This window comes from Ambystoma mexicanum, chromosome 1p (assembly GCF_040938575.1).
Source record: "Ambystoma mexicanum isolate Mex_15411 chromosome 1p, UKY_AmexF1_1, whole genome shotgun sequence".
In the NCBI taxonomy this organism is placed as follows: Eukaryota; Metazoa; Chordata; class Amphibia; order Caudata; family Ambystomatidae; genus Ambystoma; species Ambystoma mexicanum.
In genome coordinates this window covers 1,130,421,731-1,130,439,318 of record NC_090921.1, presented here as the reverse complement: position 1 = coordinate 1,130,439,318, position 17,588 = coordinate 1,130,421,731, and the positions used below count along the sequence as shown (strand labels likewise).

Sequence of the window (17,588 nt, the reverse complement as noted above, 5' to 3'; positions counted from 1 at the left end):
CTCGTCATAAGTGACATCACACTACAAAAACCTACTTGAGGATGTGATAGAATTGGGCAACTAATCCCATCCCAAGTGCAAATCATCTGTTTTGTCACTCTAATACTCGACACTTTATTGGTTATACAAACTATAGGGCTCTTTAGTACGTGGCCCCCCCCACCATTGGTTTGGTACCTTTGTACCCTTGGCCTTGTAGAGCTCTCTGTGCCTGAGAAATAAAGGGAGTATATTCTTGTTTCGGTGTAGTTCGACCCAATGTCTTTTTTGATCTGACCATGTGAGTGGGAGACCACATTTGCAAGCCTTTTGCAGCCTTGAGTTCTATTAAATGATGAACTTTTGAGGCCTTCAGTGTTTTCCATTTCAAACAGAAGTTTGTTTCTTTCTCATGTTCAGCGTAACTACTGGATGGACAACCAGGCTCACTCTGGCCTCATCTTCTTGGTGCTGGGCTGGCAAGCCTTTCTTGTATTTCTCCATCGCCTTTAGTCATTTTCCAACTGTGCCACACTGCAAACCAATCACAAAGTTTCAATCCTTGCTTAAAGTGCATTATGGAATATCGAGGTTCTATACATTCACATGTATTGTACATGTGCGCCTTGCTGCAAAACTATTCACTAAGTAGCCAGCCTTAAGATCACTTTGTCTACTTGCATTACTGCGTCTGTACAAGTGTAAACTGATTTACATGTTCTTGACCGTTTCTGTAGCATGAGCATCTTCATCTCGAGCCCGAAATGTGGGTCATCATTTTCCATCTCCTCTTCAGAGCTTATAGAACATCTATGTTCTTCTGCCTCGTGCATCTTTTCCAGATGTGTCATCATCCGCTCCGTATGATGTCACCAGTCCTCTCTTTCACTCATTTTCACACTTCTTCCGGGACCAGGCCATTATTTATTTGTGAATGCACATAAGGTTTTCTTAATGGATACCTTGTTTCCTTGATTTTCTGCAATATAAGCATCCTTACTGGTACTGCACGTGTTGCAATTTCCGGCTCCCAACATTTAGGCAGCATGTGGGCAGAGCATTTGGTGGGGGTACTTAACTCCACCTCTACAGATGCCTCAGAGTGATCTAAACATTGATGAATTTCCAAAAGTGGATGACCATTTGAGAAAAAGATCACTTGAACTCCGACGGACGAAAAGAGAAAATTATTTCTCCGCCAAATCAATAACAGCATATGAAACCATTCCAGATGAGCACAAGTTGTTCAGTAAAACTGTTTTGATACTGACAGCTATATTAATGCGTGGAATTCAAACAGTGGCAAATGCCAAATGGTTGCACATCACCAGATGGGAGCTCCTGCAGAAAATCAATGCTACCATAAAATGATTCAATGCCATTAAAGAAGAGTTGAGGGCCATATGATTGATGATCCTCCAGAATAGATATGTCCTTGGTCTGATCACAGCGATGGAGGGAGGAGTTTATGCCAAAATTGGGCAATCATTTTTAACGTTCATATCTTCTCACGATGGCCAGAATGGGACCTTGGCAGAGTCCATATCGATGTTGACAGACCTGCATACCAAGATGGAAGAAGAGACCGATGACATTGAAGATGACAGTTGGTTTACCTCCTTGTTTAATAATAATAATGATAATAATAATTTCAATTTATATAGCACTACGAACCCTCAGGTATCTGAGCACTGCTTATTATTACCCACAGTGCGTGGTGCTCATTTATCGACCTCGGAAGGATGAAAGGCTGTGTTTGGCCCTGCCGGGATTAGAACCTATGGTAGCAAGCTCTGCACGGATGTCAAAGCGAGCGCTCTACTCGCTGTGCCACTTGACCGGCGTTGACAGACCTGCATACCAAGATGGAAGAAGAGACCGATGACATTGAAGATGACGTTTGTCATCTTCAATGTCTTTTCATGGATTCCTCAGTGGTTGGTGAATTTATTCAAGTTTCCTGGAGTAAAACTGGTGCTAGTAATGTTTGGATTCTGTATAATCAGGATGGTGATTGCCCAATACAAGAAAACTGCCAAAAAGGTGGTAAAAATGAAGATCATGATTGATGCCAAAGATGAACCAAACGCCAAGGAGCTGACTGATGACGCTATCAGAAAATACATAAAGGCTAGCATGTATGTGGAATGATGGGTCTATTGTACCCTGAATGGACAATTTAATTACATGGCCTGGAGTATAGATGAACATGTCAAATCAGCAGGCACCCTGAGGAGGGTGATAAAAATATTGACACCTAAGAAACACTTCTTCAAGAGAAAACACCAGTATATGGAAACACTTGAGGAGGTGGTCGAGGACTCCACCAGAGGGGGGAATGTAGAGGAGCAGCTGTATACCTCTGCAGGAGACCCTGCCCCCTTCCTCCTACATGTTGGAGGCATGAGATTGTTCCGTGTTTGACAACAGAGCGTGTGTTTGAAAGAAGATACCCTTTGAGACAACTCTACCAAATGTATTCTCGAAATGATGACAACCTAAGGGAGGAATGGCATGAAGGAATATGAGATAGAGCAGAGAAAAGAAGCTAAGTGACATTTAAAAAAGTGTGTACGACGACCCAGGATACTGACTGATGAGAATGTATAGATCCTAAAGAAACTAATGACGTAATAAAGAATCAAGTGATTTTTTAAATATTTACTCATGCAAAAAGTGCTGCAGAGAATCAACCGTTCAATAAATGTACAAGTGCTGAAACGCAAGGTAAATTAAGTCATCATTGAAGCTGGCTATATGTAGTGAATAGAACGCAGGCAAAGCCGCCATTATTTAGATGCTGGACATCGGTATCATGAATTTAGTAAGCCAGGACCTATGAAACGGTAAGAGAAAACTGTGCCACAGCAAGAATAAGCAGAGTCGTGGAGATGCAAGATGAGGTTGTTGGGCCTGGAGTCAAGACTGAAGCAGCCAAAGTCAGCTATCTATTCTGGGAATGGGTGAACATGCAGAGGATGAATTTTCCCTTGTTAAGGTGCAAAGACAGAACACCAAGAGTGGCAAGTTTAATTCATTGAACGCATTTAAATCCTGTAAAATGGACCAACTCGTGGTCTCCTTTCACGTGAGCCAAGGATGAAAATAGAGTTCGAACTTGGAGTCCCAGACACAATAGTGAGTGCACTCACTCCTGTGCATTCTCAAAGACAAGGATACTTTGCAAGGCCAAGTACAAAGACGACCTTCATGGCAGAAGGCATGGGCGATGAGATGTGCTGAGATAATTGGATGGGGAGGTAGTGTCATTCCCCATCTCCTTGCGCCTGGGTCTGGGCTAACATGCTGTTAAATGAACCGAATGTTCCAGACATGGTACAAGCATGCCAACCAATTATATTAGTCCATATAACGAAGGACCTTATAGTTTGAAGACCAATGAGAAACTGTGTATCTAATGTTTCTGAAGATTACATGTTTTAGAGGTAGGCACATGTTGTCCACCTGATAATGGATAGCCAATCAGTTTAGCTTAGATTTTTCCCTTAGCCAATCCCGACCCTTGATAGGTTTTTCATTATTGCCACATAGTATGACATCCTTTCTGACGTATTTTTGGTATAAAAACTATGTTTTATGTAAAGATTGCTGAGAGACTGAGTGTATGTCCGTTGATGTTCGTTGTAAACTCCCTGTTTTAAATGGTTGTTAATACAACAGTACTTTGCCATCTTCCTGAGTTGGTTCAGTTATTTGGATTTATTCTGTATGATCGCATCCATTACATATGCACATTTCTAAAGAACCCTAAGATCGTTGGGACACCTGACCCCTGTTTCCCTCCTACCCTCTGGCTGCCCTGCTTGGGCCCTCTACCCTCACCATCTTGTGAGGCCAAAAATCTTGGGGTCATCTTTGACTCCTCTCTCTCCTTCACCCCTCACATCTTGGACCTTGCCAATAAGGCCCACTTCCAGCTTCACCTCCTTAGAGGCATTCTCCCTTGCCTCCCCCTCCCCAGAAGCTCATGGTCACTCGGCTGGACTACTGCAACAGCCTCTTCCTCAACCTCCCCCTTTCCTCCCTACATCCCCTTCAGCTAATCCAGAATAGGGCTGCAAGAATTATCCTTGCCCTCAAGCCCACGGACCGTATCTCTCCAGCCCTAAAATCTCTCCACTGGCAACCGATGGCCACAAGGATCAAATTCAAAACCCTATGCATCATCCAAAAGTATTTCTACGGCCTAGGACCATGCTATCTGCAACTTTCTCCCCCTAAATACTTCCCTGCTAATCATCCCACTGCCACTGAGACTAGCAGTCTGGTCCTTCATGAACCTCACAGATTACCAGGCCATATACCTAGTTTACACCAGCACCCTCCCCCCCTTGCACTGCCCCTGTGGACCCATGGCCTGTTGGCAGTGCATCCCACCCTTGGGATTTTCCTGCCCTAGCCCTTAGCCAGTGGACTTCAGCCCTGGCACCCCTGGGCACTTCCCTCCCGGACTCTAACCCGCACTTGCTCATACCTCGCCCACCCCTTCCATCCCTGCACTTCTCTTCACCTCACTGCACTTGCAAGTCTGAATGTCACAAGGCCTAGTAGGACCACACTCGTATATTACTGTTTTATGTTTTTGCCACTGTTATTTACTCCCCTTGCTCCCTCCCCACGTTTGCCTTGTGGTGCCTGGAAATACCATTTGGTTGTATAGTGCAATAAATAAATAAACCACTTTATTGCTAGGACTAGCTCCCTTCCATCAACCGCACACCCATGCCGTACATTACTGAAACCCAATGCTATGAGCGAAACCTCCTTGTTATTTCTTGCAGTTGCGTTCTACTCCCTATCCCATCAGGGATTCACCTGAACACACACCATTTTCCCTTTACGGGAGAAGCATTCCCATTCAAATATCTGCCAAACTCGACCATCATCACAGCCCCATTTGCTCATTCTCACAAATCACTCCACCTAGACAGTCTCATCCTGCACATCAAACACCAGCTTCCCCATCAAATTTGCTCAAACCCATCAAACTCCAAAAACCTTAACCAAAAAGACACACCCGGAAAGCCCAGCTGCAAATTGCAGCAACACACTGCAAAATATCTTAGGCGTAACAGTTCATGTAACACTGCCTGCTGCACGTCATCTAGCAACACCTATAGAAAAAGTGTTAGAGCAACTCCATGCATCAAACATATAAAAGCTAAAGCTAATATAGCTTTATTACCATGCAAACTTCAAGACGCCTGCCCCTTTGTCGCTCACTCCAAAATCTGCAACCTCAAAATGAGGATAGAGCTTACATCAATGCGTGGAGAAGGACTGCCAAAAAGATTTCTGATCGGTCATGTCAGTATCATGTTCTGAACACCAGCCCACCTTTTCCACCACCTGTTCCTTTCCAATGAAGAAACGTCTCCATTCCATTTCCATTAGGCAACTCTCCTATCCCAAAAAAACAGAGAACCCTCAACTGCTCAACCTATATCCAGAGCTCAGTGGACACCACTCCACCACAATCCCCGACAAAACCAACTTTGTACCTTGCCTTTACTTCCAATACCAGAAAGAAAGAGATCAATCCCAGGATCCACACTATGTACAACTTGGACATCCTCAAAGCACTCCCTTGGAGTCTCCAACATGCCCATGATACAGGCTCACCCAAAATCATACAGGCTCCTCAATTATATGAAAAGGGCAGGAACCTGTTCCCTGATCCCACTGACTCAGAATCATGGCCTATACCGGTGACCTCATTGCTAACACCTTACAAACCAAAGCTAAATTTACCCTTGCACTTCCCAGGAAAAGAAGGAATTCCGTCATCTCTCCAGAGCCATCAGGGGACGTGACAAACAATAACCCTCTTCATTCCTCTCTCCCTTTTCTGCACCCGACGCAATAAGCTCAACACAGGAATTGGCGATTTCACCCTTTGACCCCCTCCTGATACAACATCCGACATCGATGACCACCCCGCATACAACTCGCAAATGGTTCAGACTTGCAATAACCCAACAAAGCCAAGAAATCTCCTTCAGTCTTCCACCCCATCTGGAAACAGTACCCAACAGGTACACTGAACATCATCAACATCCCCCTCTGCCACAACCAGGTCTCCTCTATTTAGTCTCATAAACGTACTCTCAGCAAACACAGACCTCATCTCTGAGCTACAACCGAACCTGCTTTTCTTAACAGAGACTTGGCTGAAGGATGACTATAACCCTATCGTAAATTCTGCTATCACAGCCGGGTACAAAACTATAATCAAAAACAGATTTGAACGAGCTGGGGAGGTGGTTGCAGTAATATGCACAAACGCACTGTCCGTTACCGTCTTTCCCAACATCACTGCTCCTCTCCGTGAATCCATGATGCTCAAGGTGGAACTCTCCCTTTCCCTTTCAATTTCCTTGCTTTTTCTATACAGGCCCCCTGGCTACAAACCCATATTTGGCACCAAACTCTAAGATTTTATAGCAGAGTCACTCCACACCTTCCCAAATCTGTGTATGCTTAGGGATTTCAACATATTGCTTGAAATATGGCCCGACAAACGGACCGGGAATCTAATACCCAACCTAGAGAGCCTTGATCTACACCTGCTCAGCATGGAACCAACTCACATAGCTTGTCATACCCTGGTCGGGGTTTTCAGCACCCATAATCTTCTTCAAGCCTTACCCACTCTGAGTTTACCCTTGGCGGACCACTCGGCTCTAATTTTTCTGGCCTAACTCAACTTCCCTCTGTATGACCTAAGCCAAAACTATTATTCAGGGCTTGGAAAAAATTAATTTCTCAGGCGATCATATTCAACTACTCCATGAACAGAAGCCAAACACAACTACACTTTCTAACTCTCAGATTGCAGTGACACCTTTGAACAGTGGGTATTGGGCGCACTTAATTAGATTGCCCCACTTAAACAACCCAATACAAAAAAACACACAAACCCAGATGGTTTTCAAAAAAGTTTAAGACATGTCAAGCAACTAACAGAAACCTCATACATAATTGGAAGAAACACCACCTATTGAAAGACAAAATTGCCTTTCTAAAACACAGACAAATATACTATTGTGAAATCTGGAAATGCAAACCACTCTTTTACTCCAGTAGATTAGTCACAGTAATTAATCCATTAAGAGAGCAGAGACGTAGACAGGGTAGGGCCTGAGCGGGCAAGGCCCAGACAAAAGCTGTAAATGCCCACTAAGCAGCCCTGTGTTGGCATTTACAGATGTTATTGCCACTGCGGAGGGCCCAACTTCATCCGCTTCAGGCCCCACTTGTTAGACAATCCTGGCTACACCTCTGTAAGAGAGGTATTCAAAATCATATGAGATTTCAGGAATCCCTTAGGCATACCATCAATCATCACTCCCTTGCAAGAACTGTGCAATTACCTATCATGACACATCTTATCCAAACAACTATAACTTGAAATGTGAATCCTCTCCAAACTCACCTATTCCCCACTCCTGCCCCAAGATACATTCTCTTCCTCCAGCTCTCTCCCCTTTCTCACAGGAAGAATTCCAATGATTGATCAAACAGAGGTCTTTTGCAGGCTCTCCCTCCGATCCCTGTCCCCCGGCCTTTTCCAAATCACTTTTGAAACCTCTAATTGTTCCTGATGCAGAACCGTGATCAATGCCTCATTCAAAACGGGAGTGGTTCCGCCAGATTTCAAAGAAGCCTTTTGCAAAACCATCCTGAAAAAAAAGCTTAAACCAAAATGACTGTAACAACTTCAGCGCTATTTCAAACTGTAGATTAATTGCTAAACTAGCAGACAAAGCAGCACATTCCTAGTTTGCGAATTTCACTGAGGCAATTAAACATTTAGACATAGCACAAACTGGTCGCAGACAAGGACACAGCACAGAATCAGTTCTATTATCAATGTGGGATGACCTCAAATCGATAGCAGACCAAGAAGGTGCAGAGGCTCTGTTCATTCTACATCCATAACCAGCATTCAACCTGGTAGACCACAACATCTTGAAAACACTCTTTTGAGCCTTGGGATCCGAGACAGTGCCCTTAACTGGTATGTCCTTCCTCACCGGCAGATCCAAATCATTACAATCAAACGTTTCCACTAAAATGACAGAAACCATCTCTTTGGAGATCCCCAACAGGCATCTCTTAATCTTTACTCTTTAATCTTTATCTTTCTCCTCTACTGGCCTTCTTAAGAAAACTCAATCTGTCGGTTCACAAGTAAGCAGACAACACCCAGCTCATCCTAAAAATTCAAAATAATGCATTTGCCCCCATTGACATTTTAAGTTGCATTAAATAAATGGATGACTGGATGGCTCAGAATCACCTACTGCTAAATCCACAAAAAACCAAAATCCTTCTATTATGTAATCCAGCGTTATTCCCTAATGTTAGGGGCAACCATCCAAACACAGCCATTGCCCTTTCCTCATGTTCCCAGGTCAAGAACTTGGGAGTCATTATGGATTCATTGCTCAGCCTCAGCCCACAAATAACTAAAGTAGCTAGACAAGCATTTGGGCATCTTAAATTCTTGAAGAAGGTCTTCCCATTTCCGGCTTTCCAGCAGAAATATGTGGCCATCCATAATTGCAATCTTCATTTCAAGGTTGGACTATGCTAGCAGTGTGTATTAGGGTGCTCCTGCCTATCTATTAGTCAAGCTTCAAAGAGCCCAAAACGTAGTCCCATGAATGCCTCTATGCATCAGATTCGGAGACCACATATCCCCATTCTTGATACCACTACACTGGCTCCCAGTTGGAAGAAGAATTGCCTTCAAAACTCTTTGCATTGTCTTCCAGGCAATCCATAGAACTGTGCCTGAAGTCCAGAGAAATAAACCCAAAATATACATCCCCAGATGCACCCTTAGATCACCCTCACAACTCTCACTTATAGTTCCTGTTTCTCAAAAAATAAACTATTTGGATCGTCCTTTTCGGTCCTACCCCCCACCATATGGAACTCCATCCCTCTGAGGATCAGGACCATACCTACATACAAAGGATTCAGAAAATAAAATAAAAACCTGGCTCTTCTTTAATTAGGGGCACACAAAGGGATCTTGCCTGAAACAAGCCACTTAACGAAAATGTCAAGGACAACCATCATTAACTGACAACTCCGACCACAAATTTTGCTTTGCGGCACCTCTACCTTCCCATTACCCTCACAATCATTAATTATTACATTGTCTTAACTCACAATAAGCTTGGATCAGCAGCCTCTGTCTTCTTTAACAATATTTCATGTTGCATGTTATTCGCCGTTCAAATTCTGTACCCAATATATAATAAAATATAGCACACTTCTCCAAACAAATCTTGTTTTTTGTCTCTTTGGAGGTGAATGCTAAACTCACTTTTCTTCTCACAATGGAACGAGAACTCCAAAAATCTCATAGACTTTCAACATGCTCTCTTCTTAACCAATATGTTAGCACCATTATGTTTATTCTGACGGGCATCTTTAAATCCAAAAGTACGCACGCAAAACGTTAGGCTGCCCCTAACACATAATGGGCACACACTGCTGATATCAATTGCATTGGATACCCAATGTTAATCCTAAGCATAAATTGAGAGCCACTGTCAGCAGATTGAAGTGGCTCCCTGCATCTCCACCCCCCAAAGGTTCTGTATCTACCACAGTCACCCAACATTTTTTAAGTTTAAACACATTCACAAGGTGCCAGTATCTATCAAATCATCAACTCAGAGAGGTGAAAACATTATGGCACCAAACAGAACTGTATTTCATAACCTTTTCATCTCCCCTGCTCTCCTTTTGTTTTCCCAATGCATTCATCTCCAACACATCCAACTCTTGGTGTTGACTTCTCATTCAGTGGGTTTTTGGCAAAACCAGTGGTCCTCCGGCATTGCAGAAGGCTACCATCAAAGGACCTAGTAAAAGCCCCCACAATACTAGGGCACGCTTGAGCACCTCTCAAGTCCATCACAAAACTAATCACTAACCAAGATTTAACTGGCCTAAATTATGCCATCACCATAAATCGAACATTACATAACCTTCTCACTTCCTTCAGATAATGACCTTCATTGATCACACATGCACCCACATAATCTACAACCATATACCTCCACCCTCTTCCCTCTATGTACTTCCCTACTGCATATACGTTCCATTTGTCCCTTCCCTGTTTTCTCCCACCGTCTTACTATCAGTTCCATCTTTAACTCTATTCTTGCTCTCCTGAGATTTCTGGATCTGACAACTCCCAGGCGAGGTCACAATACGCCTAATTATTGGACAAGGCCTAGTGCCATAAGACCATTACAAAGGTGAAGGGCGCAGTACAAATTTTGGATAACATAACTAGCCATTGCTTTTGTTCTGCAGCAATGCTTCCTCCCGCTGACCTATCTCTTAGCATTCCACATTTGCTCACCTCATCCCCACAGACTGCTCCAAGAAGTTAGGAAGAGGGATCATAATTTTTCTTTAGGAGATCTGTTTCTTTTTCGCAGACAGCTATCTGTGCATAACACGCAAACACTCTGCTTAGAGTCCAAATGTGCACCACACAGAGCTTCATAGCTCATGCTTGAAGCTATTGAGGTTTTTCAAAGACCCTCTTTAACGCTTTGCTTGGGCTGTTAACTCTGACTTGTGGATGTGAACTGCAGTTATAGCACCAGTTGCAGGATATAAGGCTATACAATATCTAAGGCTCAAAGGTTTATGGTTTCATTGAAAATAAGGGTCTCTGACTTGGCTTTCCAGGATAATAGACATTACTGGCAGGGCATTGGTTTTGAGCGTTGTCAGTATTTAGAGCGTATTCCTTACAAAGCTGGTACATGGGTAGACAATCAAGATTTGCTTGATCTGTGGAGACCCAGCTCTATGTGTCGCTGTGTAAATTTGCCACAAAAAAAAGAGAAAATATTGTCGGAATGTAAATACTTCTATTTGGAGTACAGTCTTAAATGGAAGTGTGCTTGCTTTGCAGGACCCTAGCTGCATGTGTGCTCTATGTGCTGTCTTAGAAATTAGTACTCGGTGTGTACTGAAGGGGAAGATGGGACTGTCCTTGACCTGCTGGAACCCAGTTCCAAATGTTTCCCATTGCTGGAGTCTGCAACCTGTAGCTCTCCAGATGTTTTGGACAACAACTCCCAAAAATCATTCTCCATTGTCTATATAGACTGCAACTGATGGGAGTTGTAGTCCAAAACATCTGGAGAGCCAAAGGTTGCAGACCCCTACTACTATCTATATTTATTAACTTGTTTTTTAACTAAATATAAATGTAAAATAAATTAAGCACCATAAAACCAGGAGCCTCAACTTAAACCTTTTTAAGTTACCCAATGCATCCATGTACAACCCTAAATAAGTATTGTCCGACCATTCAGCTTTCCTTTATTAAACTTACAACCAGCTACTGTAGCTGTAGGTCAGGGTCCCGTTGAAAGACGCGCTCACATTTTGGATCATGATGTCAATGCCTTCATCTTCTTTCAAATTCACTGTGCTCTCCTCAATGGATAAATCGTTGATCTCAATGCTGCAAGGGAGAATACATGCACATGGTCAGACCATCAGAGACATTACTTCTGTCATATAGCTGAGTGGGTTGGACAAAAGGGCTGACATGTAAATGCCGCAATAGACCAACTTTATTTAACAATAGGAAACTATAACCCTTATGGGGGGACAGTTGATTGCAAAATAGTCTCTCGTTAGATCCTAGACTAGAAAAGAGGTCTTCATGGTCTTCGAGGAGAAGGTTCCAAAGACAGTCAGAATCCTGCAGCCAGCCACGAACCTTACCAAGGAGATTCTCTTGGTGAAAGTAAGTACTATTCTAGCACATTGGAGTAGAGCTGAAAGGAGTAGTGAGGAGTTGTGAGCAGTGGACTGAATGAGCACAGTGGTGTGTACCAGAACGGCATGTCCTGAGAAAGGGCAAGAAAAGTGGTTCTGCAATGGTTCAGAGACTTGATGTTGCCAAAGGAAGGCCTACACTCACTTTGCTCATGATCAAACATTCCTTACAGGAACTCATGAAAGTCTGTGTGTTGGTGGTTGTTAGGGAGATTGTTTTCCGCTAGTAACTCTTTCACACCCAACTCTCAAAAAATACTTGTGGAGTCCAGCAAGGATTTCCGCCCTTTCCAATATGTACCTGGCCTCACTCATAAAAACCCACATGCTCACCTGCTGCAACTATGCGTACAACACACAAGTCCTGTTCAAAATGACCAGCAGCAGTGAGACTAGCATCGTCCTCACCAACTGCCTCGCACAAGTGTGCTCATGGATGATCAAAAACAACTGAAAGCTCAACACGGACAAAACAGAAATCATGATTGTCTCACCCAATGTGGCACCAGAGGCACCACCAGCTTGGTCTGTGGTGAAGGGTAGCTACCATAAAACCTCCCAAATAATCAAGAGCCTCGGAATCTCTATGGATAACAAACTCACACAGAACAAGAAATCAATGCCTTAGTGAAGAAATGTTTCACCAACATCGCTCAATCAGATGGATCATACCATTCCTCATCTTTCAGCACAGGACCCTTGCTGTTATAGCACTCTCTTCTATGAAGAATTGAATATGCCAACAGCTTGTACTGTGGTATGGTGCACTACCTCATGAAGAAACATTAACACATACAGAACACAGCAGAAGACTAATGTGCGGGCTTAACATGAGGTAACACGTGATTCCAGCACTAGGAGGTCTCCACCAGCTACAAGTGCAAGAAATAATCTAATTCAAAGCATTCTGCATCATCCACAGACCACTTAAGGGTCATGCAGCAGAAATGATATGAGCAAGGAGTGCCCAATACCAACCAAAAAAGACACTAATATCCAGCAACAATGTACTACTAGACGCTGCATGTGACAACAGAGAGACACAGTCATATCTACACTCCCTACCTAGAGGAAGTGTCAAGCCTGTGCAGAAACTGACTGGCCCAGTCAGTTGTATCCATTAAAATGTTGGAAAAGGGACATATGCAGTCTTGTAAGTCTCTTTTCTAGTTGGTGGTCAAATCTTTAGCAAACAAATCGACTTCTCCTCAGAAAATTTGCCCATGTTTGATGCCTCTTCATGCGCCATAATGGTTGGTCTTTCAGGTTTTCACCACCCCTTCAGCTAGTATATGTGAGGAGGCCTGAGGAGTTTTCCTGCTGTCTTTCTGTTAAACCCTACAATTGTGGGGCTTTAAGGACTTCAGTAATCTGGTATAGCACATGCCATGCGATCAATTTATTCTTCCAAGTGGGTAACACAGTCACCATTTTGGCATTTACTCTTAGCTTAGCTTGCCTTTCATACAATTGTTTCTGCTTATCATGGATGCTGTGAAGATGTTTCTGGGTCAGATTTCAGATTATCAAGGGCCTCTCCTGGGTAGCTCTCACAAATTGGGCTGTGCATTTTCCTGACTTTTCCTGACTTTTCTTGTTGTTCCCAGCCTTCCCTTAGTATATTTGTGATTTGTGATATACGGCATCCTGTGATTCTCGTTTGTAGACCAATTCAAATGGTAAGACTCTGGTGGAGGCTTGGAGCATCTTCCATGCAGCGAAGAGGGACTGCGGTAGAAGTTCACCCCTGTTCTTCGCATCTTGTCTTAGGAGGATAGCTCAGTGGCAACGTGCTTGCCTTGGAAGCAAGACGACCGACACGGAGCAACACAGGTTCGATCCCCGGGTCCGCGCTTAGAAACCTCTGGGTATTAAGTTTGTTATAAATAACCTATCATATTTTCAGTGACCAATTTTGAAAACTTCTTCAGGTTTTGGTTGAACTGCTCCACTAGGAAATTGGTCTGGGGACAGTAAACAAAGGAACTGCAATTGCCCTTCTGCAACAGGTTTTTAGGAACATAAAACATAAAGGGGAGCCCCTGTTCATTGCAAATATCCTTGGGGAACATACCCTAGAGAAGCATTGAGCAAGATGCTGCAGCATGTGCTGGGTCATATTGCGTTTCATCAGGAAAGCCCCTATATATTATATGGCATAATCTACTATAATTAGACTGTATTCATTCCCAGCTTTGGAGGGGCTCAAGGGAGACCTAGCATCCCTCTGAAACCTCGAGAAGGTGATGTCTGTAGTTGGAAAAGGCTGGAGTTGAGCTCAACACACATCATTCCTGGAGATCGTCTGGCATACAGGACACTGGAGCTTAGAACATGCTTTTGATTCTTAACGAGCACTTGGTGTTCTCCTGCTCATAGATGTGAATATGTAAACTGTTCTTCTAAAGTGTGGTGACACTAAAAATGTATGACAGGTTTTTGCATCTTCCTTTATGTTGCTCATTACTAGATGAAGGAGCACTCATCTTTCTGCAAAGGAGGAACCCATTTTCATTCTACCTTTCTCTGCTGATACAGTGGCATCAAAGGCAGGACCCAAGGACGGATCAGCCCTCTGTGCCTCAGCAAATTCTATGTGTAAAGGGGGCTCTGTTGAGCTCTGTTGAGCTCTCTGGTTTGTGGTGCACCTCATCTTTGTCTCTAGAAGGTCCCTTTCTGAAAGTTTCTCATAACTGGGAGTCTGCCCTCTTGGGGGCACCAAGGTAAGATAGAAGGAACCAAACTCAGCCAGGCCCCTCTTGGTTGGCATAAGTCTCTCATCCTCTTCTGGCTTGGTGGGAAGGTATGCCTTGCCAATGAGCTAAGCTATTGGGTCACACTCCTGAATGTCTCAGTCCTGTGATTCAACACTAGTATTTTCACAATAGCTTTGTAATCTTGATCTAGCAGTCCATCCTCATTATTAACCCCATAACTCATGGCTATGCCTGACTTTGGAGTTATCCTTTTGCCTGGGCCTTTGGGAAAATCAATGTTCATACTGGTGGAAACCAGAGCATATCCCCTTATGGAATATCTGCCACCTCCACACTGTGAAAATCCAAACCGGCATATCCAAGAGGGGTTCTGTAGGGCCCAGGGCCATTGTTCAGGTCCTACTGAATGTCCCAGGTGCCTACAAGAGCCTTCCTGGCAGAGCCGGTTTTGATTTTTAAAGTGTGGAGCAGAAGGTCTTGGGTTAGGCTTCCGACACAGCCTTTGTGGATCTCACTTCTGAAACTTTATGTCATATAGCCAATTGGATTCCATAAAGCGATAGACACAGATATGTAGGTAAGGACCGAATTTATTTAACAACAAGGAAACTTTAACCCTGCTGAGTGGACAATTTAAGGACAAACAGTCTCTGATTAGATATTTTGCTCAAAGTTCATAAAGGTTTTGGAAAGTCACCATCCAGGGAACCCATTCCCTTGCACAACTCCATGCAGTTGTCTTCTTGGTTTTAGTTCTGCAGCTAGCGGAATATGACAACCTTCAATAACGCTGTAGTTCCTGGATTTATTGTTCAGCTACTTGGACAAAGTTCAGGTACATTTTGAGTTTTTCTTAAACCCAAAGTTGACAAACTGGGGGCACATCCCCAGATTCCACCAGTACGGTACCTAAGCTCCTGCAACCTTCCCCAATTAAGGCCCTTAATTCACCTCACTGAGCCACCATGCAATGCCACTCATGTGCTCTTACTTCCTCCCATCCGAAGCTCAACCCCTATTGATCGGGTCTTTCCCATACCATCTGCCTTGGGCAAACGTGCCCTTTTCCCATACACTTCCGATCTTGATTGGCTGACCTCCGGCCTATCAAGCTCCTCTGGTCTTTCGCCTACTCTTTTGTGTTGGGAAGTATCCCGTTTTTGATATGATATCTTTTTGACTTCTGCCTCCAACCTCCTCTCTCCTTATGGTATATGCCTCCTTCCCCCCTCCAAGCATCCCTTTGTCTGCTCTCCCTCCTGCCAATCTACCCATTTATCCAATCACCTATCTCCTGATGGTATACCTATTCTCTTGAACTGAGTCTCTTCTCTCTTGATGGTGTCCCCTCTCCCTTGACTTCAACCACCTCACACTGCCTTCTCCTCCATCCTGTCTCCAACCTCCTCACTCCAGCCACACTCCTCCCCTCAGTGTGGCCAACAGCTTTCAGAGACTAGCCAACTATTGCCTCACACTGTCTCCTCCAAAATCCCATACCGGTGTCTGTGGGGTCTGGGCTTATATATATATATCCTTGGGTCCCCCACCCCAGGGTTGGGATATCTGTGAAAGTTTTGACCTGTGGGCTTGATTGTGCATGTTGCATCTTATTGTTGCATCTTATGACTGCTGCACTTGAATTGTCATTTCAGAATTACCTATGTGAGTGATTGGGAGCTTTTTTACCCATTGTACAAGCGTACCAGACACCAAATGTCCGGCCCGCTATCTTTCATCCAGTAGGAGAGCATCGTCCCACACATGCGTAGACACATCTTACTCCTGGAGTGGAGCTGCATCCTACGGTATATGCACAGTGAGCCATGTTACTATGTATTGGGCCCAGAATGTTTTCTGACCTGGTTTCTCTTTTACTAAACCATGCTGTGCAGCCCAGCACTGTTACCCTGCACACCAGGGTAATTTCTTACAAGACCAGGAATGGTATTGTGGGAAAACATGTGGATGACCCCCGGGGCATAAGTGACGGTGACCAACCTCCCACTAGTGACCCGGGTCCCTTGTTCCTGCGCTAGATGTCCCGATAATAAAGCAGCCGACTTAGCCAGACTTTACGCTAAACCAGCAATCTGCAACCTTTGGCTCTCCAGCTGTTTTTGACTGCAGCTCCCCTCAGCCCTAGTGTAACCCCACTGGATCCCCAGGTGGCACAGCAGAAGTACAGGTACTCTGAAAACTGATTAAATTCATACATACATGCTGGAAATACATATATACATATATTCAATGAAAATACTTTGTTAAGGGGACGTTATGGTTAAGTTGCGCTACTAAAAAACTATGAAATTCAGTAAAAAAACTTTGTTAATGGGACGTTATGGTTCCAAGTAAAACCGAAAAACCCCTGAAATTCGCCAGTTATGGTAAGCTAAGCAACCATAACTCGCGCCACCACCGTGCATTGCTAAGACTAACACCCAGGACATCAAAGATGACATCACAAATGTCATTGTGGACATCCTCATACACTCACACACATAGACACTATCATTGAAAAGCTCCCAGCTGCAATAATACCACTACCTGTAAATCACATCCTTCTGCTTTATTACCCACACCTTCACAAATGAATACATTCCATGCTTTTCTATACAGTTTCTGCCATTTACCTTATAAAAATTGCAAAATAAATATATCAATATTTCCTCTTTCTCCTAACATCCTATAACACAGTTTTAAAAAACCAAGTGAGTTTCATACAGTTAATATTCTACTAATTTGCAAAGCATGTTGAACTAAAATATTGTAAATAAAATATAAAGGCTGCACATAGTCAAATGAAACTTCATGGATACACTATGTTCAGCTATCAAACAAGAATACTACTACAAAAACAAAAAATCAATGTCTCAATTAACAGCAGTGCTATAAACACACAAAATGACTAACTTCTTTCTTTTACAATTGCAGAGAAGACCACTCTCCTAGAAAACAGCAACATCTGAACTACAAACAAGAACTCCAAAGAAACCTGCTCATTCCACAAAAAAAGAGCGAGACTTAATTTCTCTGCCT

General features: G+C 43.5%; 1 protein-coding gene across 1 annotated transcript in view; it reads right to left on the bottom strand.

Annotated features, from left to right (window-relative positions):
• The window catches only part of LOC138449659 (cholesteryl ester transfer protein-like), a 330,995-nt gene that overhangs the window by 138,606 nt on the left and 174,801 nt on the right, over positions 1–17,588 (bottom strand). The window contains exon 5 of the mRNA XM_069604786.1: positions 11,381–11,512. Within this exon, the coding sequence (XP_069460887.1) occupies positions 11,381–11,512 (132 nt within the window). The remainder of the gene's footprint in view (positions 1–11,380; positions 11,513–17,588) is intronic.